Here is a 27,626-nt window from a genome sequence, read left to right on the forward strand (position 1 = left end):
GCCCTGCCTCTTCTACGAGGCCCTGTCCCTGCTCATTCCATCCCCTTTCCCTCCGTCACTTGCTCTCCCCCACCCTCACTCACTTGCTCATTTTCATCACGCTGAGGCAGGGGGCTTGGGGTGCAGGAGCGGGTGAGGCCTCCAGCTGGGGATGCAGGCTCTGGAGTGGGGCCGGGGATGAGAAGTTTGGGGTGCGAGAAGGGGCTCAGAGCTCCAGCTGGGGCTGTGGAGTCTGGGGTGTGGCTGGAGATGAGGGGTTTGGAGTGCATTAGGGGGCTCCAGGCTGGGGGGGTAGGGCCGAGGGGTTTGGAGTGTGGGAGGGGGCTCCGGGCTGGGGGCTGGAGTGTGGTTCGGGCTCCCAGGCGGTGCTTACCTTAGGAGGCTCCCATAAGTGACCAGCATGTCCCTGCGACTCCTAGGTGCAGGGGCGGCCTGGGGGCTCCGCATGCTGCCTTCACCTGCAGGTGCTGCCTCCACAGATCCCTTGGCTGTGGTTCCCAGCCAATGGGAGCTGTGGAGTCAGTGCTCAGGGAAGGGGCAGCATGCGGAGCCTCCCTTGCCATCCCTGTGCCTAGGGGCTTCTGGGAACCGTGCAGAGCCAGGGCAGGCAGGGAGCCTGCCTTAGCCCTACTGCGCCGCTGACCAGACTTCTAACAGTCCAGTCAGCAATGCTGACCAGAGCTGCATGGGTCCCTTTTCAACCGGGTGTTCCAGTTGAAAACCAGACACCTGGCAACCCCACATTGGTTCAGTAATAACTCAGAGGGAAGCATGCTTCCTTCTGCAACATTCAGAATTTACAGTTGAAGAATCCCATCTAAACAGGGATTAGACTCAAACACATTTAAGCCCAGACCCTGTAAACAGATGTGCACCCAGCAACACCTGTGCCTGGACAGATATCCACTAAGGACAGACAGTGTAGTCACATCTGTTTGCAGGATCAAGACATTAACTTGTAAGATCTGGCAAAATTTGAGTCTGAAGTGATATGGCTGTGGACTATATCGCCTGCCTACACTGGAAGGAGGACAGGAGACACTGGATGTGGTTTGATCAGGCTGAAAACTTTATTATTAACTGTCTGGGAGTACCCAGCAGATAAAAGTGTACAGTGCAGGCAACTCCATGATCATTTCAGTATCTACCTGGGGGCCTTCTGTCAGCCCCACCCCCTTTTCCATCCTGGTCTCCAGCCAACCTGCTGCTGGAACCTTACCACCACCCCCCTCAAATAAGTGTTCAGGTGGGCTATGAAGAAGGGGGGTTGGCTCTCTGCTGTGCCCATCATAGGAGCCCCAACACCCTGCCCCTTTTCCACTCCATTAACAAACACCTCCTTTAAACTCTTCACTAAATCATGTATCTGATCACTGTATCCCTTCCCTATAGAACATCTGCACTGGACATCCGCCACACACTTACAAAATGAGTTGCAACATTGTAACCTCACTCCCGTTCCATGCTGGACCCAAATGAGCCCTTCCACCCGAATCCACTGTGGGGAAGGTGAAAAACTCCCACTCTGCCTTGGCCAATTTGATAGTAAAGGAAAAATTCCTTCCCAGCCCCACAAGAATTTAGAGGCTAGCACAGTGCCTCCAGCGGATCCTGATCAAACCTGGCATTTTGCCACTTTCAAGGGTAGCGGTTGTTCAACTTGGGCCAGGTGAAAGAGGGCTTCTCCTGTCTGGCTTGCACTTATATACTCTCCCCTCTCTACTGGTCACCTGGTGGGGGGAGGGATGAGTCAGAGTCCCGTTTACCTGTTCTGCATCTGCAACAACGTACGTGCCTCTGTGCCTTTAAACAGGTATGCTAAAGAGGTATTCCCCTTCCCCCCGCAAGCCGGACAATTCCCCACCCCCTCCCCCGCCTGCACTTAAAGTGCGGTGCAGTCATTGTTAATGATCTCCAGCTACTGATCAACTTTGAACAGTGCACTGAACATATTTTAAGTTACACTAAAGCAATAGAACATTAAAATTAAAGCCCATGAAATTACTTGCACATATTTCCATATGGAATGTTCACACTAAAACCCTTTCCAATTCTTAAATGCATACATATTGTACTTATACTTTATGAGTGAGATTCTATACTGTGCTTCTAAGAGGTGCCCAGGGGATGGGAGTGCTAAGGTGGCTTTAAACTACTTTACTCCCTCTTGATCCTGAGCTGCTCTAGGGGCTGGAGAGGACCGCAGCATAATGTAGACAGCCCTGGGATGTGTCTATCTAAATTACTGCAATCTCTAGGTTTGCCCTAGGGGCCACAGTGCCACCCAGAATCTTCACAGCACGGCATGCTGCAGCCCTGCTCCTGACATGCCCCTCCCAGTCCTAGCATACCTCCTACTCCAGGGAGTGTGAAGGGATCCTCAAAGCACAGCCTTACTCCTGTCTACTGTAGTGCCTGTCCTAGTGGGAATCCTCATCTAGATGGACCAGGGGATTTTAAGGTCTGCTTATACCACTCACGCCCTTTTATCCAGCATAGCGGGGCCAGAGCAGGGGTGAGAATTTCCCCTCATTATTTTAGCCAATTGTCTGTACTAATATGATAAGCAGAGAGTTTGTTCTTTGTACACTCACATATTATCAAGCGTTTAAACCTATCCCACCAATCGCAGAAACAGGCACACACACCAGCATGTAAGTAGAGTCCTGCACCGATACAAAATATGCATCCGCATCCAATTCACAATCCACAAATATGGTCCACAGATATCCACAGATTTGCAGGGCTCTCTCTCTCCTTTGATACCTAGGAACTTGCTTCATGTAATGAAAAAAAGCAACGTTTTATTAAAGTGACAACTGGAAAGAAAAAAAATGGGGAGGTGCACTAAACAACAAATTACTTTCACTTCTTGTCTGTTTTTATAATAAAGAGCTCATTTCATATTTGGTGTTAGCTGATGATACTCTGTATTGCCCAAACAGTGCATAAGAGTCATGACCATTAACCAAAATGAAAAACAGAAAAAAGCCTTTTACTTCCCCATAAAAAATAATTCTTCTGACGAAAAGGGTAGCGAAAAAAGAGAGAGAGATCCTTTGTTATGTTTACTTTCAAAATTTGTAATACATTCTGATAATACAGTGATGAGCGAGGTACAAAAGGCTAGACAGATAGAAGGACTGACTGAGCAATTTATGATACCAGAAAGAGACAGGCCAGGGAGTTTTTATAAATACTGACAATGGAAAAATCGTTCAGGGCCAAAGTCAATAGAGTTACACTGGGATGGCTCAGAGTTTTTACAAGTCCTGTCCTCTCTAAACTGCCTTGTGTATTGTTGGAACACTCATCAACTAGCTGCCTGTCTTGCTTTTCTACATCTATACATATATAAAAAAAATGCACAATTGATATGTTTTTCCAACAATAAAACTGAACTTAGGTTTGCCACCCAGTGTCAACATTTCAATAAATGAACAATAGCACCAAAGAAAATACTCAGCTACCATAACTAATGTATTGGTTATTGGAATGCTACAATTCAAGCTTTCTTGCCATATTATGCCCCACCTACGTCTGTGTACCCTCACTTCATCAGAACACAATTTGGCCTCCTTGTGTCAAATGTCACAATGATTCAAAAGAGAGTGTGGCAAATATGTAAAATTGTAAATCGCTTTATTTTGTAAATACCTTCATATGAAAATGTGAATTAAAAACCTAGAAAACAAAATAATGAATATAAATCATAAATTATTCTGACTATTGTCCTTAGCACGTTAGTGTGCAACGTATAGAAAGCTTGTTAGAAAAAAAGCTATCAGTGTTAACCTCTACATTCATAGCTAACTAAATATTTGCAATGAAGCATAGACTGCAGCTCTGTATTTTTTCCCCTATATGACTTAATGCTTTACATATGATATATGTAATACCAGTGGTTCTCAACCAGATGTACACGTACCCCTGGAGTTACGCAGATGTCTGCCAGGGGATACATCAACTCATCTAGATATTTGCCTAGTTTTACAACAGACTACATAAAAAGCACTAGCAACGTCAGTACAAACTAACATTTCATACAATGACTTTTTTATACTGCTCTATATACTATATATTGAAATGTAAGTACACCGCTACCTCGATATAATGCCACCCGATATAACACGAATTTGGATATAACGCGGTGAAGCAGTGCTCCGGCGGGGCGGGGCTGCACACTCCTGTGGATCAAAGCAAGTTCAATATAACACTGTTTCACCTATAACGCGGTAAGATTTTTTGGCTCCCAAGGACAGCGTTATATCGAGGTAGAGGTGTACAATATTTATATTTCAATTGGTTTATTTTATAACTATATTGTAAAAATGAGAAAGGAAGCAATTTTTCAGAAAGAGCATGCTGTGACACTTTTGTATTTTTATGTCTGATTTTGTAAGCAAGTAGTTTTTAAGAAAGGTGAATCTTGTGGGTATGCAAGACAAATCAGACTCCTGGAAAGGCTGAGAGCCACTGCTTTATACCACCAAAACTAGCAGTAACTACCATGTCATTGGTAGAAATGTGACAGAATATGTTCAAAAATCTATAAACCTCAATTGCAAAATACACAGATACATTATTTGAAACAAACAAACTGGCTCATTATCACATTTCAGATATTCTAATTATTAAATGCTTGATCCTGCAAAATATTTCTCTTGTGAGTATTTCTTACCAATGTCTATAGTCCATGTTTTAACTCCTTAAGCTATTAGCATGGTTGGATTTTGTTTCCTTCTGTGAGCAATGTAATGACAAATTGCACATAATGAAGTTTGTAAAAATAACTCTAGATTTAAGGCATTTAAAATGCATGATTGACTTGTCATACAAAAGCACTTATTCTACCCAGAAATTGGTGTTCATCACCCAAGCACTAAATACAGAGAAAATTATTCTTAAATTCTGACGAATCACTGCCCTAATGGCTCCAATCTGCCTTCAGAACTACACAATAGATCTCCAAAATCTGAAACAGTTCAGATAGTAGAGGGACCGTCAACCAAGCGCGTGCTTGGGACGGCATGCTGCGGGGGGCGCTCTGCCGGTCACCGGGAGGGCAGCAAGCAGGCAGCCTTCGGGCAGCATGCCTGCAGAGGATCCGCTGGTCCCGCGGCTCCGGTGGACCTCCCGCAGGCGTGCCTGCGGAGGGTCCGCTGGTCCTGCAGCTTCGGTGGAGCCGCGGGACCAGCGGATCCTCCGCAGGCACGCCTGCGGGAGGTCCACCGGAGCCATGTGACCGGCAGAGCATCCCCCAAGGCATGCCGCTGTGCTTGGGGCGGTGAAATGTCTAGAGCCGCCCCTGCCGTCAACAGCTTTAACACTAGCCTATTGATGTGCTCAGTTCACCCATGCACCAACAAATGCCTGTCCCAAGGTGAATGGCCCTTTAAGGGGGGATAGGTCCAGCCCCACTGGTGACACTTTGATTATTTTCTCTACGTGGGAATGCAAGCTAAGTCACAGGACAAGCAGGCCACGTAGCCAAAATCAGCCCTTCTGAGATGGAGATGAAACCAGAAGCCTCTGGAGAGCCAGGAGGGAATGACAAAGAAAGAAAGAGAGTAGGCAGCTTAGAGAGGAGAATGCCATGCTATGAGGGCTGTGGGGACCTTGAGCCAGTCAGGAGAGAAGAGAGGCTCTTTGAAGCAGGGCTGGAAGTTGGCTACTGGTGGGCTGGAGGAGCTGCCCTTAACTACTGCACAGCTCTAGGAAGGAAGGCTGTGGAGTCCCTTAACCAGGGGAAGTAGTGTACAATGCAAGGAAGGAGGGGTATGGAATCCATTAATCAGGGGAAGAGTTTGGTCCTGAGGGGTGTGACGTTATTGATATAAACTGGGACCATACAGAACATGGTTTGCAACCAAAGTCCTGTAGTGGCACCAAATCTTATGTAAAGGGGGTCATATAAGGTGTCTAAGACCAGGTTATGGGTTGCTGGTTATGATTATGCTGTCTGTATCATTTTGTAGTTGAAGTTATGAGTATTGGATCTATACTGTCTGTATTTCAAATTTGTGCTGTGTCTGAGAAACATCCCAGACAAGTTGGTGTTAGCTCTGCCTAGCCTGCTTGATGGCCCATTAAGGACCATCAGCTACACAACTGACCCATGGAGAGAAGGCAGATACGCCTTGTAACTCAGCAAAGTATGCAGGGACTTGCCCATGTGACTCCAGACTCCATTTTGCTTTAACTTTCCACAGTGAGAACAAAGAGGTTCTTACACCTGGAAAAGCCTATATAAGGCTAATGCCTCATCTCCATCTGGTCTTCAATCCTGCTTCTTACCTCTGGAGGTACTTTGCTACAAACTGAAGCTTTGCACAAAAGACTGATGACCCATCTCAGCAGGGGATGTTCTCCAGAGACTTGATTTAAACCTGCAGTTTACTCCATCACTGCTACAAGCCTGAACTAAGAACTTTGCCATTACTGTATGTAATTGATTCTATTTAACCAATTCTAGCTCTCATCTCTACCTTTTTCCCTTTATGAATAAACCTTTAGATTTTAGATTCTAAAGGATTGGCAACAGCGTGATTTGTGGGTAAGATCTGATGTGTATATTGACCTGGGTCTGGGGCTTGATTCTTTGGAATTGAGAAAACCTTTTTCTTTTATTGGGGTGTTGGTTTTCATAACCATTCATCCCCAGGATGAGTGGCACTGGTGGTGATACTGGGAGACTGGAGTGTCTAAGGAAATTGCTTGTGTGACTTGTGGTTAGCCAGTAGGGTGAAACCGAAGTCCTTTTTGTCTGGCTGGTTTGCCTTAGAGGTGGAAAAACCCCAGCCTAGGGCTGTAACTGCCCTGTTTAAGCAATTGGTCCTGAATTGGCACTCTCAGTTGGGTCCCACCAGAACTGCATCGTCACAAGAGGCCAAAGGAAATTGTATATTTATAAGTACTTAATAAATTGGATGCCAGGCTGGCGGAATATTAAATAATTTGGTCTGCAAACAAGTTATTATAAAGAAGCAAGAGGGAACTGAGGGCAGTGTTCTTAACACATCACACTATGCAATGTAGGGGTGTGCTCCATGGGTGGCACCATGCCACAGATCTATGGTTCCTCTCTGTTCTGAGAGTAAGTGCCCCCAAAATTTAACCATTTATGCATTTATTATGATGGCATCTGAAACAGATACATCTGGGCTCAATACAGAGGTGACAGTCATGCACTCCTCTCAATCTGCAGCAGAGCTAACACTGATTACACTGAATTGTTCACAAAGAGTGAGAGTATATGGTCCTGTGATTGCAAATGACAAGATACAGCTGATATGATGGGGAATAATTCAGGCAGTGTGCTAATATCGAAGTTCAGCATCCAACAGAGAGCTCTCGGAAAGAGTTGTTCTGCACATCCTTGCCCCTTCATGTCTTCAAAGTGGTGAGTGTACAAATGGCTTTGTAGGTCATGACTGAAAATCACAACGAGCTTTGCTCATCTCTGTAGTGCTAGAAAATATATTTGGATCATGGCTTTCCTGTTCAAAACTCTCTCTGTAGACATCAGCATCTCGTATGCAATCACATTTTGAGGGTGATATTTAAATTATATATACAAAGAATTAAAACATAGTCCCAGATCAACAAGTATCAGTACAAACATGAATGTACTTCAGATAATGCAATCCATTCTCTATAATCTGTTATGACTGGTGAAGAAATGGCTAAGAATCCAATTTAATGCCTACATTCCACAACTAGGCATGCTCTAGGGAAAAATATTCCCCAAATACATACTGGATAATGTAAGGATTAAACATCGGCCCCAATTGGCAGAAGCACTTCAGTGTTCACAGCTGAGGATGTTAAGGAGATTCCCAAACCTGAGACGGTTTTTGTAGGTGACAAATCTGAGGAATTGTCACAGATTGAGGTGTCAGTAGAGGAGGTTTTGGAATTAATTGATAAACTCAACAGTAACAAGTCACCGGGACCAGATGGCATTCACCCAAGAGTTGTAAAAGAACTCAAATGTGAAATTGCGGAATTACTAACTAGGGTTTGTAACCTGTCCTTTAAATCAGCTTCTGTATCCAATGACTGGAAGATAGCTAATGTAATGCCAATATTTTATAGGGCTCTAGAGGTGATCCCGGCAATTACAGACCGGTAAATCTAACGTTAGTATTGGGCATTTAGTTGAAACAATTGTAAAGAATAAAATTATCAGACACATAGAAGAACATAACTTGTTGGGCAAAAGTCAACATGATTTCTGTAAAGGAAAATCATGTCTTACTAATTTTTAGAAGTCTTTGAAGGGGTCAACAAACATGTGGACAAGGGGGATCCAGTGGACATAGTGTACTTAGATTTCCAAAATGCCTCACCAAAGGCTCTTACATAAATTGTCATGGGATAAGAGGGAAGATCCTTTCATAGATTGAGAACTGGTTAAAAGACAGGGAACAAAGGGTAGGAAAAAATGGTAAATTTTCAAAATGGAGAGGGGTAACTAGTGGTGTTCCCCAAGGGTCAGTCCTAGGACCAATCCTATTCAACTTATTCATAAATGATCTGGAGGAAGGGGTAAAAAGTGAGGTGGCAAAGTTTGCAGATGATACTAAACTGCTCAAGATAGTTAAGACCAAAGCAGACTGCGAAGAACTTCAAAAAGATCTCACAAAACTAAGTGATTGGGCAACAAAATGGCAAATGAAATTTAATGTGGATAAATGTAAAGTAATACACATTGGGGAAAATAACCCCAACTATACGTACAATATGATGGGGGCTAATTTAGCTACAACTAATCAGGAAAAAGATCTTGGAGTCATCGTGGATAGTTCTCTGAAGACGTCCACGCAGTGTGCAGCGGCAATCAAAAAAGCAAACAGGATGTTAGGAATCATTAAAAGGGGGATAGAGAATAAGACGGAGAATAGTATGCCCACATCTTGAATACTGCATTCAGATGTGGTCTCCTCATCTCAAAAAAGATATACTATCATTAGAAAAGGTTCAGAGAAGGGCAACTAAAATGATTAGGGTTTTGGAATGGGTGCCATATGAGGAGAGATTGAAGAGGCTAGGACTTTTCAGCTTGGAAAAGAAGAGACTAAGGGGGGATATGATAGAGGTATATAAAATCATGAGTGGTGTGGAGAAAGTAAATAAAGAAAAGTTATTTACTTGTTCCCATAATATAAGAACTAAGGGCCACCAAATGAAATTAATGGGCAACAGGTTTAAAAAAATACAAGGAAGTTCTTCTTCACACAGCGCACAGTCAAATTGTGGAACTCCTTACCTGAGGAGGTTGTGAAGGCTAGGACTATAACAGGGTTTAAACGAGAACTGGATAAATTCATGGAGGTTAAGTCCATTAATGGCTATTAACCAGGATGGGTAAGGAATGGTGTCCCTAGCCTCTGTTTGTCAGAGGGTGGTGATGGACGGCAGGAGAGAGATCACTTGATCATTACCTGTTAGGTTCACTATCTCTGGGGCACCTGGCATTGGCCACTGTCAGTAGACAGGATACTGGGCTAGATGGACCTTTGGTCTGACCCAATATGGCCATTCTTATGTTCTTATGTTCACAGATCTGAAAAGCTATTCATGCACCCCCAGATCTTGCATTTGGCTCTCATTGAAGAATCTGGTGTAAATTCCCTAGTCCTGATCATGTGCAAACTTCTGGCAGTAATTTGAGGTTATGCACAAGTATCTCCAAAAAGAGCAGAATCAAGCCTTTTTGATCTTTGTATCTAATTGGATGGGATCTTATGAAATGTTTTCCACAGTGCAGCCATTGTAGACTAAAATTACCCTGCAGATACAAGTGTTTTAGTGTAATTTTTCCAAAAAATATTATAGGTTGGATTTTCAAAAGCATTCAGTGTTGGCCAAAATCTGCTCCCATTAAACCAGTGGCTCTCAAACTTTTGTACTGGTGATCCCTTTCACATAGAAAGCCTCTGAGTGCGACACCTTCTTCTAAATTAAAAACACTTTTAATATATTTAACACTATTATAAACGCTGGAGGCAAAGCGGGATTTGAGGTGGAGGCTGACAGCTTGCGACCCCCCCCATGCAAGGCCGGCTTTAGGCCTATTCCACCAATTCCCCCGAATCGGGCCCCACGCCTAAGAGGGCCCCGCGCCCACTGAGAATCCCTTCCCTGGCTAAAGGCGCCTTTTTAATTTTTACTCACCTGGCAGCGCTCCGGGTCTTCGGCGGCAGGTCCTTCGCTTGCTCTGGGTCTTCGGCGGCACTTCAGCGGCGGGTCCTTCAGTGCCGCCGAAGACCCGGAGTACAAGCCCCATGTGTTTTTTTACATATTTTTTTTTTAAAGTCATCCCTGCCGGGGCCCCGTCGAAACTGTTCAAATTGGGCCCTGCACTTCCTAAAGCCGGCCCTGCCCCCATGTAAGAAACTTGTTACCCACTGAGGAGTCCCGACCCCCAGTTTGAGAACCCGTGCATTAAACCCAATGGTAAAATGCCAGTTGAATGCTTTTGAAAATTTCACCCCATTTTCCCAGTCCCCCAAATTATACTATATATTTTACAGTATAAATAGAGCAATGCCCTGAAGAACGTTGAGCTTAATTTTACTATTATTTAAACTAATGAAAATCCAGAGCAGTTCCTTTGCTTCTGTGAAGTTACTCTGGATCTGACCAGTGTACAGGAGTGCAGAATTTGGCTCTTACAATATAATTTTAGATGTGAGCCAGTGAATAGCTATAGCAGAAAGTACAGAAGGGGTAAGGTATGGAGGAATGAGGTCTAGAGCAATATAATCATGTGGTTACTCAGTTCAGATATTTGCATATATAAGTGGTTTAAAGCGAAAACAAATATTGGGCCAAATTATTTCATGGTGCAAATAAGCAAAATTGCATTGTAGTCAATTGATCTGTGCCCATTTCCACTAGTAGATAATTTGATCTATTGTTTTCACAATATAAGGTACAGTCCTATTCAAAAAATTTTAACAACCTTTCTTTTACTTAAGTATTAAATGGAAGTGTTAAAAAATGCTCCGCAATATGTTAACTAACTAGTCACCGGATGGAGGTAGCAATACAGTATATTTGACCATTTTATTCCAGTGTCAAAGGAAGCAAACAAGAGAGTTTATGGTACATCTTAAAAAATAAAAGGGCATGATAAGATTTGGAACGAAAAACTTTACTATTTTTTAAACTCTTGGAACAATGGCATTTTCCAGACTACCAACCAATGGAACATTAGGAGGAAAGCGTATTAAAAAGATAGTCTCTTCCGCAGAATTTTTACCAAAACCTGGATTTATAACACCCCTTTGCTCTGGGGAGTTTTATATAAGGATCCTACACTTCTCCTCCTCCTTTTCCCCATCCCTCCTGCCAGCCATCAATAACACCCATTAATTTATAGATTCATAGATTAAGGCCAGAAAGGATTATTGTGATCATCTAGTCAGACTTCCTGAATAATATAACTACAGTGGGAGTTATTTTTATCCTGTGTAAAGTGGGGGGGGGGGGAGGTACAGAGATATAGCTTTCAAAATTTCAGCTCTCCATTACAGATTAGAGCCAGCAGTGGAATCTGGATCTAATTTTGCATTCCAGACTTTACAAAATTCCAATGTGTTCAGCTCTGAGTCCCATTTCTCATAAAGCTTGCATGTGTACTACATACAATAAAACTATATTTAAAATATTATTTAGGTTGTAAAGTCAAGCACTTAAAAATTAAGAAATGCCAGATTTACATTTGCCTCTGCAACCTTAATTCTGCCCTCTTGTGCATCCATCTTCCATCCTGAGATATTGGGCAGTAAACCTGTCACTGGTCTAGGAATGAATATTGTCCATTTGGCATCTCAGACCAGCATTACTTTGAGAGGAAGTTCCACATTTGGGATGTGGGTGCTGTGGAAGGAAACATTTCCTTATCAAATTGTTTTAAAAAGAAAACTGATAGCTGTTTGAAGCTGCTCAGACATTTGGAATGTCAGAACCAATCCAGCTGGAGACAAATTAACAGGCAGAGGGCAGGTAACATGGTCTAAGACTCACAATGTATAATATGGCTGTGGAATTTATTACATGGACAGCACCATCATATATGTATAACGCATACACTCTCTCTGCAGAATTAGGGCAGGAGATGCTTGTTCAGATTGTTATCCTATCTATAAAGAAGGGCATGTATAATTCTTGCCACAGAAAAAAAAAAGTGTAGTGCTGGCCATATACAAAAAGGACGGTGATTCTAGAAGATATAATGGTTCTGTGCAACATACAAAATCATAACTAGATGGAAACTACTGACTCTGACCTAATTCCCATGAACCAATGATATAACTAGAAAGCAAAGTTTATAAGCTTTCCCTTTCATTCCATGACTATGGGCTGAATTTCCAGGTATCTAAAAATCACATTTTTCACAGACTGATGCAGAGCCTTTCCTATTATTCAGATGCCTTTGAATAAGAATTGTTAAGTGGACCAAATTACAAGAAATTTTTTTTGGCATCACAAACCCTTTGAATACATGTCTAAAGCAATGTAGAAAGATCCAATTTTCAAGCAGAATCCAAAAGGGCAATTTTTGACCTGTGCTAAAAAATTAACTTTGAACGGCGCCCCAAGTCTTTTAGCAAAAGCTTTGAAGATCCCCAGCACCCTTGTGGAAAACATTTTAAACAATGTTCCAGGCTGCACCGATGCTAATATGAAAGAAGCAGAGAAGAAATCCCTTACCCCGCATTAACAATTATAGTACTGAAAATTAGCTTCGCTCCTGACAAAAGTTTGCTCTTGCAGTGGACATGGGACTTATAATGCTATTTTCCACGGAATAAAGGCTAAATATTTATATGGAAGTAGCAATGGGTGGAGGGGTAAAGGACAGAGAATGGGGGAAGCAGAGCTGTAGTCTATAGCATTTGGCCAGAAGTTCCTTTCAATTCTCTTATTATGTATAGAGACCAAAAGTGACCCTGAATGCTTTATCCCCACATTGGCTAGTAGAGTGCAGTTTCACAATCCTGCTCTTCTTCCAACCCCAATAAAGTCTTGATCACACCCCAAGTATTACAACCGCAGCAGCAGTGAACCGAACTCTTCATCCCAAACTCAGTTCTCAGTGCCACACCCCCATCCCTAGTCTTGGTCCCAGGCAATAAGCATTACTAGCTAGTGGGCCTCAGTGTACATTTCTGCAGTTACCAGCAGCAGCCACCGCAGAAATGCAAATCCCAGCTCTGATCTGAAAGGACAGAGACAACAGCACAATCAGACACTGCCCTCAGCTTCAAATCACTTGCAATACATGGCACACAAGTTAAGAGACTGCAGGGATTCAATATTTTCATCCATTATAGATTATACTGTTGGCTACAGGGGAAAGTATAAAAACTGGAACCCACACCTTAAAACTGGTTATTTCCGATGCAGCCAAAAGAAACCACCACACGCAGCATGTCACACCTTAAGTGCAAGCCAACAGCCCTACCCTCCAAATACACACAAGGGAATGGGATACAGTGAGACGAGGACACACCTTACAGGATACAAAGGTTCTGGATCACATTAAGAGCTTTGCATGTAGTCAGTTACCTATTCTGCCATTTCCATCCAAAAGTGAATAGGCCTGGAAGGTGGTTACAGGAAGAGAAAATGTGATTCTCTTCCTCATGCCACAGTCTCAATCTGTTTAGTCTCATCGCTCTTAGGAGGCAATTTAGTAACATTACATTTGAAGCCTGCTGCTAATGGAGAAGGATAGAAAGTGAGGTTGCATAGCTGCTGTTTTGCAAGGAAGAAAGGGGGGAAAGAGATAAAAGGTTCAAGAGACACAGGAGAGAGACTAGTTTCCAAATATGGCATCCATCAATGCCTTGAGTCCCCTACATCTTTTCCTATGTAATCAATGGGTAAAAACCTACCAATTGTCTCTCTAGCCCACCAACACAAGTATACACCTTGCCCTCTGTAAGGAGCAGCGTAGATAATTATAAACACACTGTGCTTTCCCACAGCAAAATGCCCCTCCACAGCAAGATGCCTCCCATCTTTGCCCACAGTACAGCAACCACCAGGCAGATAGGAAGATAGCAAAAGGAAGATAGCCCAGCTGGAGAAACCCTGGGGGGAGTGGAAATAGCAGAGGAAGAGACAGGTTGCTGCCTGATCCCCAAGTGGCAGGATTGGGTTTACACTGAGCCAGGTGGGGGCAGCATGGTGTTTTTTGAAGGCTCTGTCCTAGGGAAATCCCACCTATTACCCCTCCTGTAACAGGCGGGGTTTTAAGGCCCCCAGAGGAATCTCTTCCCAAAATGTGGTGGGTTTTCCAATGGGAAGATCTCCCCTCTTCTAACACACCCCAGCGGAGGGGGGGGGGCTCTTCCTCCCCTGCGTGGGGGGGAGCGAGACCCCCCTCGCCTCTCCTGGGTGTGGGTCTCCTCAGGTAGGCGTCTCCCGCAGGGAAGGGAGGCGGTTCCCATGGGTGGGAGAGAAGGAAGTTCAGGGCCGTGAGGGGAAGCGGGTGGGGGTTCTGCAGGGCATGACCCGCGGCCAGTCTCTGGGAAGGGACCCCGCGGGGCTCGGTCAGTGCGGCCGAGCCGAGCCCCGCACCGTTCCCAGAGCCGCTGCCTGGTCCGCTCCCACCGCCAGGACCGACCCCACCCCCGCCACCGGCCAGAATGAATGAATGAATGACGGGCGGCTGCTTACTTGAGCATGGCCTCTTCCTTCTCTTCCTCTTCTTTCTGCCGGTCCATCACTGCCATAATGATGTTCCTCTCCTCCTCTGTCAGGTGGCTCAGGTCGGGCAGCTCCTGCATCGGGGGAGGCACCGTGGGTGGGCGAGGGCCGCGGGGCCCCACCGAAGAAGACATTTTTATTTCTGCCTTTTCCCTTACACCTTCTACCTTGGCAAGGCAAAGCCAATCACGCCTCTCCGCCTCCTCCCTTCACAGTGTAGTCCTCTGCTCATCGGCAGCAGCCAGCAGCTCTCCGGCGGCGGCGGCGGCAGCAGCAGCAGAGGAGGCGGGGACCCAGCCTTTCATGGTTGCTTGCATCCACCCCAGCCTGGCTGCTGCTGCTCCCTTTGTTTGCCCAGCTCTAGGAAGGTTTGGGGCTGCCCTCCTGCCTCTTGCATCCCATCCTCCCGGGGGGTAGGAGGGGAAGAGGGCTCGGGATTACAGCTCGTAGGCTGTGTGCACAGGCAGGCTGGATGCACAGGGCTGGAAGAGAAGGGCGGATGCTGCTGCTGCTAGCTTTCAGGAGGGAGGGGGGAGTTGGGTGTCAGTTAGGCGGAGTCCAAGCCACTCCGCTCCTGGAAGATGCTCCTGCTGTCTCACACTGAGCACCACCAGCTGTGGAGTCCATGGACCTGAGCCACCCACACTCCTGGCGTCCCCTGACTTGTCCTCCCGCCACATGTTTGCCAGAATTGCTACTGGGATGATATTTTCCCCTCTGATCTTTCTCAGCTCTCTTTACCTCAATTAATGCCCATGCACCTTGCCAGTCTCCTCAGCTGGTGCCCTGCCTCTGGCCTACCTTGTGTAGGGTCCACCTGCACTTTATCCTGCTGTGCCTAAGCTTTCTCACTGCAAACCCGTGCCACAGGCTTTCACCTGGCTCCCCCACTACAGGTCAACACCATGTCCTGGAGCTCCCCAACCTTGCCAGGCACCTTCCATCACTTTGTTGGACACACTGCCCGGTCTCCCCTGACCACACACCTGCCCTACGCACACGCTGACCAGACTCCTATGATTTAGGCTAAGGCTGCAGGTACTCCATCTGGGTCCCTGCTTTAACCCAGCCCTGTATTTACTATGCCAGTCTTTTCTTGGCTTCTCTGCTTTCAACAGAACTTGTAGATATTTTCCTTGGGCTCCTAAATTGCAGACTGGCACTATATGAACTCTGATCCTTCTTCCCCTGCACGTGATGTAGGTTTTACGCTTTCACTGGGCGCCCCATCTTGAGCCAGAGCAGAGCATGCTCCACACTTCCCCTATTCCCCCTTACTTCAGACTAGCCCCACACATTCTTCCTATTCTCTCCTATCTGGGCCTTCCAAAACCAAGCTTGAAATATGTGATAGTTCAAACTCTTCATGAACAAACCAAATCGTTTCTTGACATGAAAGGGCCTCCCTATAACTGTGCAAATTCTAAACGGTCATGAAGGGCAACTGCTCCTCCTCCATGAGATATTACTGCAGGGATCAGTTCTGTCACATCAGTGTAAAAGCAATAAGGGAGATGTTGATTAGGGAACCAAATCTATAAGGATGCACCCAACTCGATGTCGTTCTCATCCAGCACACAGCCTACTATCTCGCAGCAATCCCAGTACATAAAAGAAGTTGGAACATGAATGAAGGTTAAAAACACTCAGGACAGGTGGTAACTATCCCCCTTAGTTGAAGGCATAGGCCCATAATTTCTAAGCTCAGGGTCCTGCTAAATTCATTATCACTCCTGATCACCCAAATAGTAAGAGTCACCAAAAAAAACCTTCTTCCATCTTTGACTAGCCAGGAAACATCATCTTTTCTTCTCAAAGGCTGACCCTCAGTAATCCATTCATTCATCATCTCCAGACTGGAGTACAGCAACAAACTCTACTTGGGACTGACTACAAAGGCCAGAAGGAAGCTGCTACTGCTGCTGTTCCACCATGCAGAAACTCATCATCTGGGCAGGCCAGGCCAAAAAGAGAGTATAACAGTCCTCTGCAATCTCTAAGCCTTCAATAAGCTTGGCCCAAGAACAGCATCTCACTCTGTCCCATGCTGCTTAAGCTATTCTTGATGAGACAGACACCAAAGTTAGACTGTAGGGAACCAGATGCAGAGCCTTGTCAGTAGACAGTCCAGGGCTATAGAACTCTCATATACCATAGTGATGAGTGCAAGCAAGAACAAATTTAAAAATAGATGTCCAGTGGGCAAATGAATGAGGAGGGCAATAGTGATAGGGCTAAATGTAGAGTAGCTCGGCGGGGAGGAGTGTGCAGAGGAAAAGGAATGTGCCCAGGGCATCTTTATGCTCTGGCAATCCTTGGTGGGCATTATAGCCCCTTAGAGCTATAGGCAGCTGGGTATCATGTACAGTGTAGCCTGTATATCAGGAACCAGGCATCTCCAGAAGGAGGCAGCAACATACGTGAGCTAAACTAAACACAACTTTGCCAACCGCTGCTGGACTGAAGCACAGAATTTGCCTCACTTTCTTCACTCACACATAAAAGGAATTCACCAGGTCCCTCCTGATGACGTAACTCCCCACAAGTATAGAAATAGAATGGATGGCACAAATAGGCCCGTCAATACCTCTGAATAACACATCAGATGCAATCATAACCCACCTTATCTTAACAGACTTGTTTGTGTATACAGGAGAACAAACAGTGACTGCAAGCTGAGAGGAATTACGGTTGAATTTTGTGTATTGTTCAAACAAATATATCAGTATCATCAATTCTTATAAAAAGAACAGGAGTACTTGTGGCACCTTAAGAGACTAACAAATTTATTTGAGCATAAGCTTTCGTGGCCCACGAAAGCTTATGCTCAAATAAATTTGTTAGTCTCTTAAGGTGCCACAAATACTCTTGTTCTTTTTGCAGATACAGACTAACATGGCTGCTACTCTGAAACCTACCAATTCTTATGTATCATCATGTACTATTAAAATTTGGTATTTTAATTTAAATAAAAGAAATTAAATATATTTTTAATAATAAATACAATAAATGTCTGTCTCAACTTATTCTGTCTTCCTTCCTTTTTGATTTTCTCTTTTCTTTTTATGTTCATTCGTTCTTTTTTCTTTTTGAAATCTAATGTCTTTATTAATGACAACACAGAAAATATAGAATTTATTACTAATGTTGTTATATACATCCCAATATAGATCTAATTTAGGCCTTAGCTTTAAAGAATATGTCAAACAGAAGATACTACTTCTGTGTTTCACACAGAGGAGATAGCAGTTGAGTAACAACAGCTAATTATCTAGAAGCCACAAACTCCTGCTAAATTGTGAAATTACTCCTTCTTTTATTGTCTTTTTTTTATAAGTTTCAGCCTGTAAGTTAATAATCGACATACAATAGATCAAGCTATAATATTTGATACAGTATTACAAGGAATACTAGAAATCTAAAAGGTGGCAATTAAGATTTAAAAAACTATATACAAAATTGTCAGTATCTAAAGCACTCTGTAACAGACACCTTGTAGTATGAAGAAGTTTCACAGCCAAAGCAACCTGGCCCCAAAGAGTATTGCAGACAGTTTAGATCATGCTGTCTATTTTAAATAGAAATATGATCGATGAGATAACTAACCTTTAACAAATTTACATAAAATAAATTATTTGTTTTATATTAAACAAGCTCATAAATTCAAATGGTATGTTGAGAAGCCAGTAGGAAAGGAAAATCCTTTAAGGTAAGTCCAACCAACATATCCACTTTTGTATTGTTTCATTAATTGTATATCCCATTCGTAACAGACCAAACAAATTAGTCAAATGTCTTCACACTGCTGCATGATGAACTACTAGACAAATACAGAGCCATCAAGAAGTGGAAGGGCCGCTCCAGTCTCCTCCCAATGGGGGAGTGGAGGTGGGCTTGACAGAAAATTGGGAAAACTGCACTATGCATCTTGTGGGCAAATATTCTTATGTATTTTTTAATAATACACATTTAAACATGTGTTTTATCTTCATTATCCTGAAAAGGATCATACAAATATATACAGACAGATCGGTTTTAAACCTCATTGATGGCAGCTCACTGGTGCAACATTTATTCACAGAAAAATCAATAGGAAAAAAACCTAAGCCAATAAATAATAATACTAATAACAAATGCAAACTTCTGGAAAAAATACTGGTTAAATAATACTAATAGCTAATTACTTTAAATCAGAGAATGTACTGTATTATATTTTAAAATTAGCCATTTGCACATAGCAAAGTAAGATATTTGGAAGATTTTGGGACTCAGAGCCATAATACAACAACTCACATTGTGGTCAATCTGGAGCAATGGGCTTCAGTGCTAGAGAGGTTTCACTGAGCACAGGTGCTGTAGGAGGCATTTCTGGATACTTCTGCTCTGTCCTTAACAGCAGCTAGAGGAGGTAGTGGGTGGGAAAGGGGATGGATGCTGTGTCTATGTGACTCCTGCACCCCAGCCAGTTTGCAAACCCAAGTGTCCACAGCCTGGGCCAGAGCATGTGCATCTGCAGCAGGCACTTGGCAGGAAGCCACTCGCTGGGGATGTGAATCAGGCAGGGAGGAAGCCAGGGCTCCATTTCAGATTTTGCTGGGGGAGGCAGCTTTAACTGTGATTCCAGGGACTACTTAAGCACCTGAAAATGCTAGGGTCTTTTTGCAGATAACTTTGAAATTAGATACAGTGCTCCTGTCAGCTAATTGTTATAGATATATATATATATATACACACACACACACACACACACATACATACATACACATTAATTAAAGCCATATTTTAAGTTTATATGTAAGTTTAGAACAACCAGGAGATAAACAGCATGATATTTCCAATTCCAAACCTTGAGGTATCAGTTTTGGAGTCTTAACACAAATATCAGAATTGCAAGTTTGATACTTTGTACACTGTCTTTAGCAGAGGTAAATAAAAATAAATAAAAGCTGCTTACTTTCTCTAACAGACACACTCTGTGTTACTACCATTATCTACTTTATTTTAGTCAATTGTTTTTCACTCCACTAAAAGCATATTTACTTAATATGTGATTAAGGTGTTTTTTTCTCTTTTATTAAAAATGGGAATTTAAAAAAAATTATTTTGGCATTTATGTTTACTAATCACAATAATGTATGTGACTTACTAACATTTGACTCTATCATTACTATTAGTATCAGACTTGGAACCTCCTTTATTTTTCTATGCATTTTAAGTTATTTTACAGATATAATTAAAAATACAATTTGAAAAGAAGCAACCTTCATCTGCACAGTGCCTAAAATTATGTATTTAGCTAGTGGGGGGGGGTTGTTTTGTTTTTTAAACCAGCACTGCTAAGATGAATACAAGATACATTTACATTCTAGAAGGATACTATTATTTCATTCAGGGCCAGCTCTAGGTTTTTTGCTGCCTCAAGCAAAAAATTTGCCACCCCAAGCTCAGATGGGGCCGAGGCTCGCAGGTGGCACTGGCAGCAGAAGGAGTGATGTCACCTTCTCCTAGCGCCTGTAGGGGCTTTACCCCCTCCCCCGCATGGCCGCACAGAGAAGCCCCGATACAAGGGATGGCACGAGGCAGCGCAGCAGCCAGTGCGCAGATGAGGCGGCGCAGCCCCCTCTCTCCGGCAGGACTCACCTTCTCCTCCCCAGGTAGCGGCTGGGCCCTGGCAGCCAGCATCCCTGGGCTGGGGTTTCCCCGTCACGCTGCGGCCGGGGGTGTGGCGCCCTCGCCCCATCTAAGTGGCACAGCTCCGAGAGCGCAACTGCCCTGAAAAAAAAGGATAGCCGGAATGTCACCCCTGGAAATGTGCCGCCCCAAGCATGTGCTTGCTTTGCTGGTGCCTAGAGCCGGTCCTGATTTGATTGTACCACTTTAAATAATGAATGACAAAGCACAATACAATAATAAAAGTAATAATGATACTTACTCCAGCTGGGGCAGTTAGGCATTTTGGAACTCACTACTCAAAGAATTAAATTTAAGAAATAAGAGAGAAATAGAATTATGAAATGCACAGACCGGTAAAAAACAACAACAATAACAACAAAAAACCTATCACAGTACTGTAATCCTTAATGAACTTTGAAAAAAATAAAATGACAAAGAATATATGTACATTTTTCATTTTGACAGGAAGTATCAAGTAACAACAACAACAACAATAGAACACGTGTGTGTGTGAAAGAACGTGTCTGTGTTGGGGGAGTGTGTGAGGGAAACTGCGTGTGTGTGAGAGAAAGAGAGAGGAGAGGGAGGGGAGTATGAACAAGACTGTGTGTGTGTGTGTGTGTGTGTGTGTGTGTGAGAGAGAGAGAGAGAGAGAGAGAGAGAGAGCGTGCACGCAACTGAGTGAGTGTGTCATCGTGCTGTCTCTTTAAGTTCAGGGGCCTCAATGCTTGGTCAGTACAGCAGCAGCCGCAGCTTCCACACCTGAGCCTGAGGCACCAGCACTAACAAGCTCCCTGACCCTGCACGTCAGCAGAGACCCACTTAGACATCGCCACCTCTAGCATCAGGTGAGCTCCCCCAGCACCCCACCAGCTATGGATCAGGTTCCAAAAGAAGGGGAGACTGCTGCGGCAGTGGCAATTGCTGGCCAGGTGCCCAGCTCTAGGAGGGGTGGCTATGGGGTGGGGGGCTAAGGCAAACCACTGAAGAAACTTTACACAAAGACTCTGTACATTTTTGCAGACAGGTAAAAGTGCTCGTGGAAAGTGCATGGAGTTGTACAAAGTTGTCTAAAAGACCACACTGCAGATGGGCCCATGGAAAGTAATTTGTGTTGCTAACTGTGGCAACAGGTATGCAACATAGGGCCCAAAAAGTCTTACACAAACTGGTATGGCACAAGATGTTTTATACAAAGATACTGACATTTTCCAGAGACAAAGTTCAAGAAGCCATAAAGAAGATACCTCAGTTTTTCAATGGATGATGAGAAGAGGCAAAATTTGTATTCTTGCTTTATGATTGGCCCATATCAGCTGTGTCAGGAAAAGAAACCAAGCCATGATAGTCAGAAAAAGAAATGTATAAAATGGCTTGTTTTCTTTAACTTCTTGTTACCTGAAGCTGAAATATGGGGATTTAAGAAACTGGGAGAGGGACTCATCACCTGGCCAGTGAGAGTTCCCCCCTCCTTGGTAACAACTAAAGTCTTCTCACTGATAAACATCTTCTGGCCTCTATTCATCTGCAGTCCTCTGTAGGGAAGACTGCTGCAATATCCAGAAAGCAAATATAAATACAGGTGTCATAACACCTTGAGTGAATTACCTTAATGATCTTACTTTATTATCTCAAGAAACCAGTCATTGTAACCATGAAGCTGAACTGGAGAACTCACCTTCATGCCAGTTCCAACCAATAAGAAACACAGCTTTTTATACATGTATTATTTACATAATGACTTGGTTATGTTAAGTTAAATGTTTCTCAGAGCTTTGATGGTGAGCCCTGATAATAGGGCAGGATCTGGCCTCCCAAGGAGAGAGCTCTGGGAGGTGTTCAACTGAGGAACAGAGAGGCATGAAAGGTCAAGCTTGAAGAGGGTAGATGTGGGTTTAAGTTCATATTTTAGGTTGGGGATTTATTGGGGAATTCCATGGGGGGAACTCTGTGACTCCTGGCCCTAAGAGAAGAGAACTTAAAGAGGCTAAAGGAAAGGAGGAAGCCCAGGGAGATGGTATCAAGGACTCTGGCAGACTATGTTGCCTGTCCTAGGCTCCCAGAACTGGGACCTAGTGTAGAGGGTGGACCTGGGTTTTCCTGCCAGCCACTGGTAAGGTGGCATGAAGCTCTTGAGAAGGGGGAAAGGATGACAAGAGCCCCAAGAGAAGGGTGTGAGACCTACGGGGCCCAGAGTCGGGTCTGAAGACCTCTTCCAAGAATATTGAACTATTTGTTGGACTTTGTTATGCTGGAATGGGTGGGACTAGAGTGTGACCTGGCTGGAGGGCTGAGTTATGAAACAGGTGGCCACTGTAGGACTGAAGTGAATGTTGGCAGGGGGCACAAGAGAGGAAAGAGCTGGCTTTACCACACCCATCCATGAGAACTCCAGCAGTGAGTCTGCCATTCTACAATGATATACATTCTTATGAAGACTAATCTTTGTTGTATAGGAATAGCCCTGATAGTATGCCTACATGCAAGCTGGAGTTGTAACTTCCAGCTCAGACAGACATGCATGCTAGCTTTGATTGAACGAGTGTGCTAAAAATAGAATTGTAGATTCAGGTGGAGGTATGGGCTTGCTGCGCTGAGTAAGGTCCCAGGTGGGATTGTACTTGGGATGGGTAGCCTAACCTGCAGCTACACTTCTGCGGACTATCAAAGCTAGCATGTGTATGAAACTACACCTTAAGCTTGAGTGTAGAAATGCCCTAGTCAATAGGTAGTTGAGAGAGCTGAGGCTGGAGAAACTCCTTACATTAACTAAGCCTAGTTTTATTTGTAATAGAAATTCACTTGCTAAAGAGAAGGTTAGCGACAAGAAACCATGAATGTCTCTAGATAGTTCTGCCTAGAAATTGCACAGATTTTGTAATCAAGAGAATCAACAGCTTCTGAGACAACCTTCGATTTGGCTTGTAAGCCAAAAGAGTTTAACACTATTTGAGCCCTTCTTAAAGTGACATCAGAGCCTATACTACTAGTGAAATTCCAGAGAAATTAAAATAGCTTCAAAATTATTACTGGCATATTATATTTAGGGTTTAATGTGTGATATAAAGTTTGGCTTGAGTATCACCTGGGCAAGGCAGCTTTGAATGTAGTTGACACTGATCACTAATGTATCTAAACTGTGGAATTCTAACTTTTAGAGTTGTTTGTTTGAACTGCCACAGGCAATCCCATAATCACATTGGCATATAAATTTGAATGGAAATAAATAAGGAACTATATTTTTAGGATAAAAAATCACCCACCCAGAAAATACAGAATTGGGATAAAGTTTGTTTTTATAACAGGACTGTGAGAAGACCTTGAAGTGATTTATTCTGTCTTGGGTGCTTGGCTGGCTGGTTCTTGCTTGCATACTCAGAGTCTAACTGGTAGTCATACAGGGGGTTAGGAAGGAATTTCAACCCAGGTCAGGTTGGCAATGACCTTGGGAGTTTTTTTGCCTTCCACTGCAACATGTGGGTGCAGGTCGCTTGCCAGGATTATCTGGATATTTCTCACTTAATCATTTCCATGCCATTGCAAGAGCCTTGGACAGTGGTGCACCTTGATCCCTGGGCACATAATAGTCTAGTCTCCTGGGAGCTGTAATACTTTGTTCTAATTGTATTTGTTGGGTTTAGTGTGTGGGTGGTGTTGGTGCCCTGTGATATACAGGAAGTAAGACTATATGATCTGGAGATCCCTTCCAGCCTTAAACTCTATGGTAAGTTGTAACATCCCATGCAGAGTTCAGTTTTTGATTTTTGTAAACACTCTCATCTAAACACCTGTATTTTGCTTTTTAAATGCTGCACTGGCTAATAACGCAAATGTTCAATAACTCTCTAGTCTGTGCTTTCTCTAAGGAATAGAGATACAGAGAACAGTCAAACTAAGAGATAACTGGTTAATTCAAGCTACTTAACCAATGCGTGTCTTATAACATACTTTTCTCACACTTTTTTACCAACTGTCTCTTTCAATCAGTTTCTCTTGTTCTTTTTTTTACATTAACTTCTGACTTTTTCCTTCCTTCCACTTCTCTCGATATCTCTCTTTTTCTGCAGTGCTGCTCTACACTCATCACTCACAGTCACTAAAATACCCATAGGCACCCAAGCACCTGTCTCAACAAGGCACCCATTATTGACTGTCCCCCCAGCTACACCTGTGCACCAACAACTCCACCCTTCTTTCTCATACATATATACACATATTCACTGGTCCTTCTCCCTACACACACCGCTCACTCATGCACCCACAACACACCTACTCCACACTTCTTCCCAGTCCTCTGCATCTAGTACATACTAACTATCTCACCCATGATCACACCACACACCCACTATCTCAAGATCACATAGGAACCCACACATCCACTCTCATAACCATGCACTCCTACACCCTCTTATCTTACTGCCCTCTGCACACACCATGACGTAACTATCCATACATTCAGTATTCCTGCAGCAACCCCATGCACCTTGACTCCTGTTATGGTTCACATGCCCACCTCCGCCCCTTTTTGAGACTCCCTTCACCTAGACATACTCCTTCCTGGCTATCCCAGGGTCCATCCCTGCTCTGGGTTTACCAGTTGTGCTAGTATACCCAATTCTGGGTCTCTCATGAGTGAACATAGTGATATTTGCCATCTTTCTGGGTCTCTCCACAATGCCTTGTATCTACCCTCTTCAGTACCCTCAGAGCCCCTCATCTGTACTACCTACTATGGTGATGAATGTTCTAGAAATCCTGGAAGCTGTTTGGTGTTATTTCAAGTACTGTCTTTTGGGAGCCACCCCAAAAAAATAATTCCCAGGCCCCCAAATAATTCCTATTGCTTTTCTCTCAGTTCCCTCCCATTAACAATATCTTTCTGCTCCTGACATGCCCAGGAAAGCATGTTGTATTTTCGGTGTGGCCCCACCAGATTTATATAAAGAGGGACTGTCTTTCCTTCTCCATAAGATGATGCTTCCACATGTGCAGCCCAAAAATCACTTTATCTTTAGGTGCAATACTGCATTTGCAAACTATCTCATCTAAGTCTTATCACCTGGTTCCTTTTTGGTATTGCTACTTTCCAAATGTGTGTCTAATGAAATATCAATGTTTTAATTTTTTTTATCCCAGGTGTATTAGTATGTATTCCCTGAGGGAATTCAGCCCCTTTCAACTGGCAAAGTGACACAAAGGGAATGTAGCTTTTCCAAGAAAAGGGCGTTTTTACATCTACTGCTTTTCTTTAACCATGGATTCCAGGTGGGTGGTCCCCAGAGCCTACAAACATCTTCATTCAGGGCTCTGCGCAGAACCAATTGCAGGGTTGGTGGCTAAGTTTGTGATCTTTTAAGAAAGCTATCAGTGAGGATTAGAAGTTGGATGGCTCAAACAGAGTAAACCAACACCTCACATTGTAAGTCAGCAGACAGGCAGATGGGAAAAGTAATGATTAAATTCAGTAAGTTCAGTACCAAGTGGTAATATTGCAAAACATTAGCCAAAAGATTAATTTTAAATTATAAAAATGCTGCAAGGGCATATCTGTTTCCGGCATGTGCCTTAACCACATAACACAGGTCGTGCATCAATACTAAGAGAATAAAGAAAACCTACACAACTGATAGAAATCGGGGTCCCTTAAGTTTCTAGCGGACATCAGACCAATAAGGAAAAAGGAGGTTGACTCTTTCGTGGACATGTTCAGAAGGTAGATATAGACAAAAATCACATTATAAAAAGAGGGTGCCCAGAGCTGGAAAATAGAGCTTCCTATTAGAAACTCTAGCAGAAACCATCCCTCTAGAGATGATCAGTTCATGAGAGACCCATCAGACACGAACACTATTGTTAAGAATGTGAGTAAACTATATTTGTAACTTGTACATAGGTATTTATGGAATTTCTATATGCTTGGGTAATCATAACTTTAATTGTAACTTTAATAAAACTTGTAAAACAGATAGGCCTTGTACTTGTAAATGTATGTGTGGTCACTATCCTTGGTCTTTATGTGTTCCTAAAAACTCTAAATCTGAAGCAAGTAACAGAGGTGACTTTCACTCTGTTAAGCTTGAAACTGTAGCCACGGAAGAGCTGAACCACAGTGGTGCAATGCCACATTACAAAATTCACTTTAAATAAAATAAAAGGCTATAAAGCTTTGAAGTAATGCAGCATTTTCTAGAATTAAGGCAAAAGTCTTTTGAAATATGAATTTCTCTTGCTCCAGGAGGTGCTTAAAACCTTCAACATTTTTAATATTGATAGTAAAAGTATAATATATTATAATGTATGAAAATATTTATGAAGTTCCTTTATTCTTAGAAAACCTTATCTCTATACATTGAAGTCTTTTTTACCATTATCTTCAAGATATCAAATGTTTTAAATTATGATTGTGGGAGAAATTGGCATAAAGGTCAGATCTAAGACAGCAGAACTGAAAGAACATTCTGCCAGGCAAACATCATGATAGTGTGCTGTCTTGGCTCCTGGAAGACAGAGCGTCACTCTAAGGGCTTATCTACACTGGCAATGCTAAAGCGCTGCCACGCTAAACCACCTCCACGAGAGATGTAGCACGGATCTCAGTGCTGGTGCACTGTTTACACTGGCACTTTACAGTGCTGAAAGTTGCTGCACTCGGGGGGGGGGGGGTTATCCCCCTGAGCGAGAAAGTTGCAGCGCTGTAAATTGCCAGTGTAGACAAGCCCATAGAGAAAGAATGTCCAAGTGATCTTCTCTGAGATCTTCCTGTCTCTTGAGCAAAGGAAGACAGAAGGCAGAAGAATCTGGAAGTGAACCACTGATTAGCTAAGGGGTATAGGGTGAAAGGTTTTGTGGAACACTGGTCCACCTTCTGTGGGGAGAGGGAACTGTATAGTTTGGATGGATGGCCTCTACCTTAGCAGAAGGGACCCAGTCTTCTTAGGCATGGGCTGACTAGAGTAGTCAGGAGGGTGTTAAACTAAGAACAAAAAGGCAGGGTAAAAACAGTGAAAATATGAGCACTCAGCACAAAATTAAGATGTGGAGAACAAAATTAATCAAGGAACCAAAGGACATGAAGAGAAGAAATTCTTTAATTGCGTAGACATCACTACTAGGATCCTCAGCAACAAACAAGAGGAACTGCTTATTTGAGCATAAATTTGAGCTAGCTGGTAGTACTGAAATCTGGTCCCATGACTGGAATGTTAAAATTAATTATAATCTATTTA

At 43.3% G+C, this 27,626-nt stretch overlaps 1 protein-coding gene across 1 annotated transcript in view; it reads right to left on the reverse strand.

The window, feature by feature from the left end:
• The window catches only part of RIMS1 (regulating synaptic membrane exocytosis 1), a 497,623-nt gene extending 482,448 nt beyond the window's left edge, over positions 1–15,175 (reverse strand). The window contains exon 1 of the mRNA XM_039530107.1: positions 14,698–15,175. Coding sequence (XP_039386041.1) covers positions 14,698–14,861 — 164 coding nt within the window. The 5' untranslated portion in view covers positions 14,862–15,175. The remainder of the gene's footprint in view (positions 1–14,697) is intronic.
• Between the last annotated feature and the right edge of the window lie 12,451 nt (positions 15,176–27,626).

The sequence above is a fragment of the Mauremys reevesii genome, linkage group 3 (assembly GCF_016161935.1).
Source record: "Mauremys reevesii isolate NIE-2019 linkage group 3, ASM1616193v1, whole genome shotgun sequence".
Classification (NCBI taxonomy): Eukaryota; Metazoa; Chordata; order Testudines; family Geoemydidae; genus Mauremys; species Mauremys reevesii.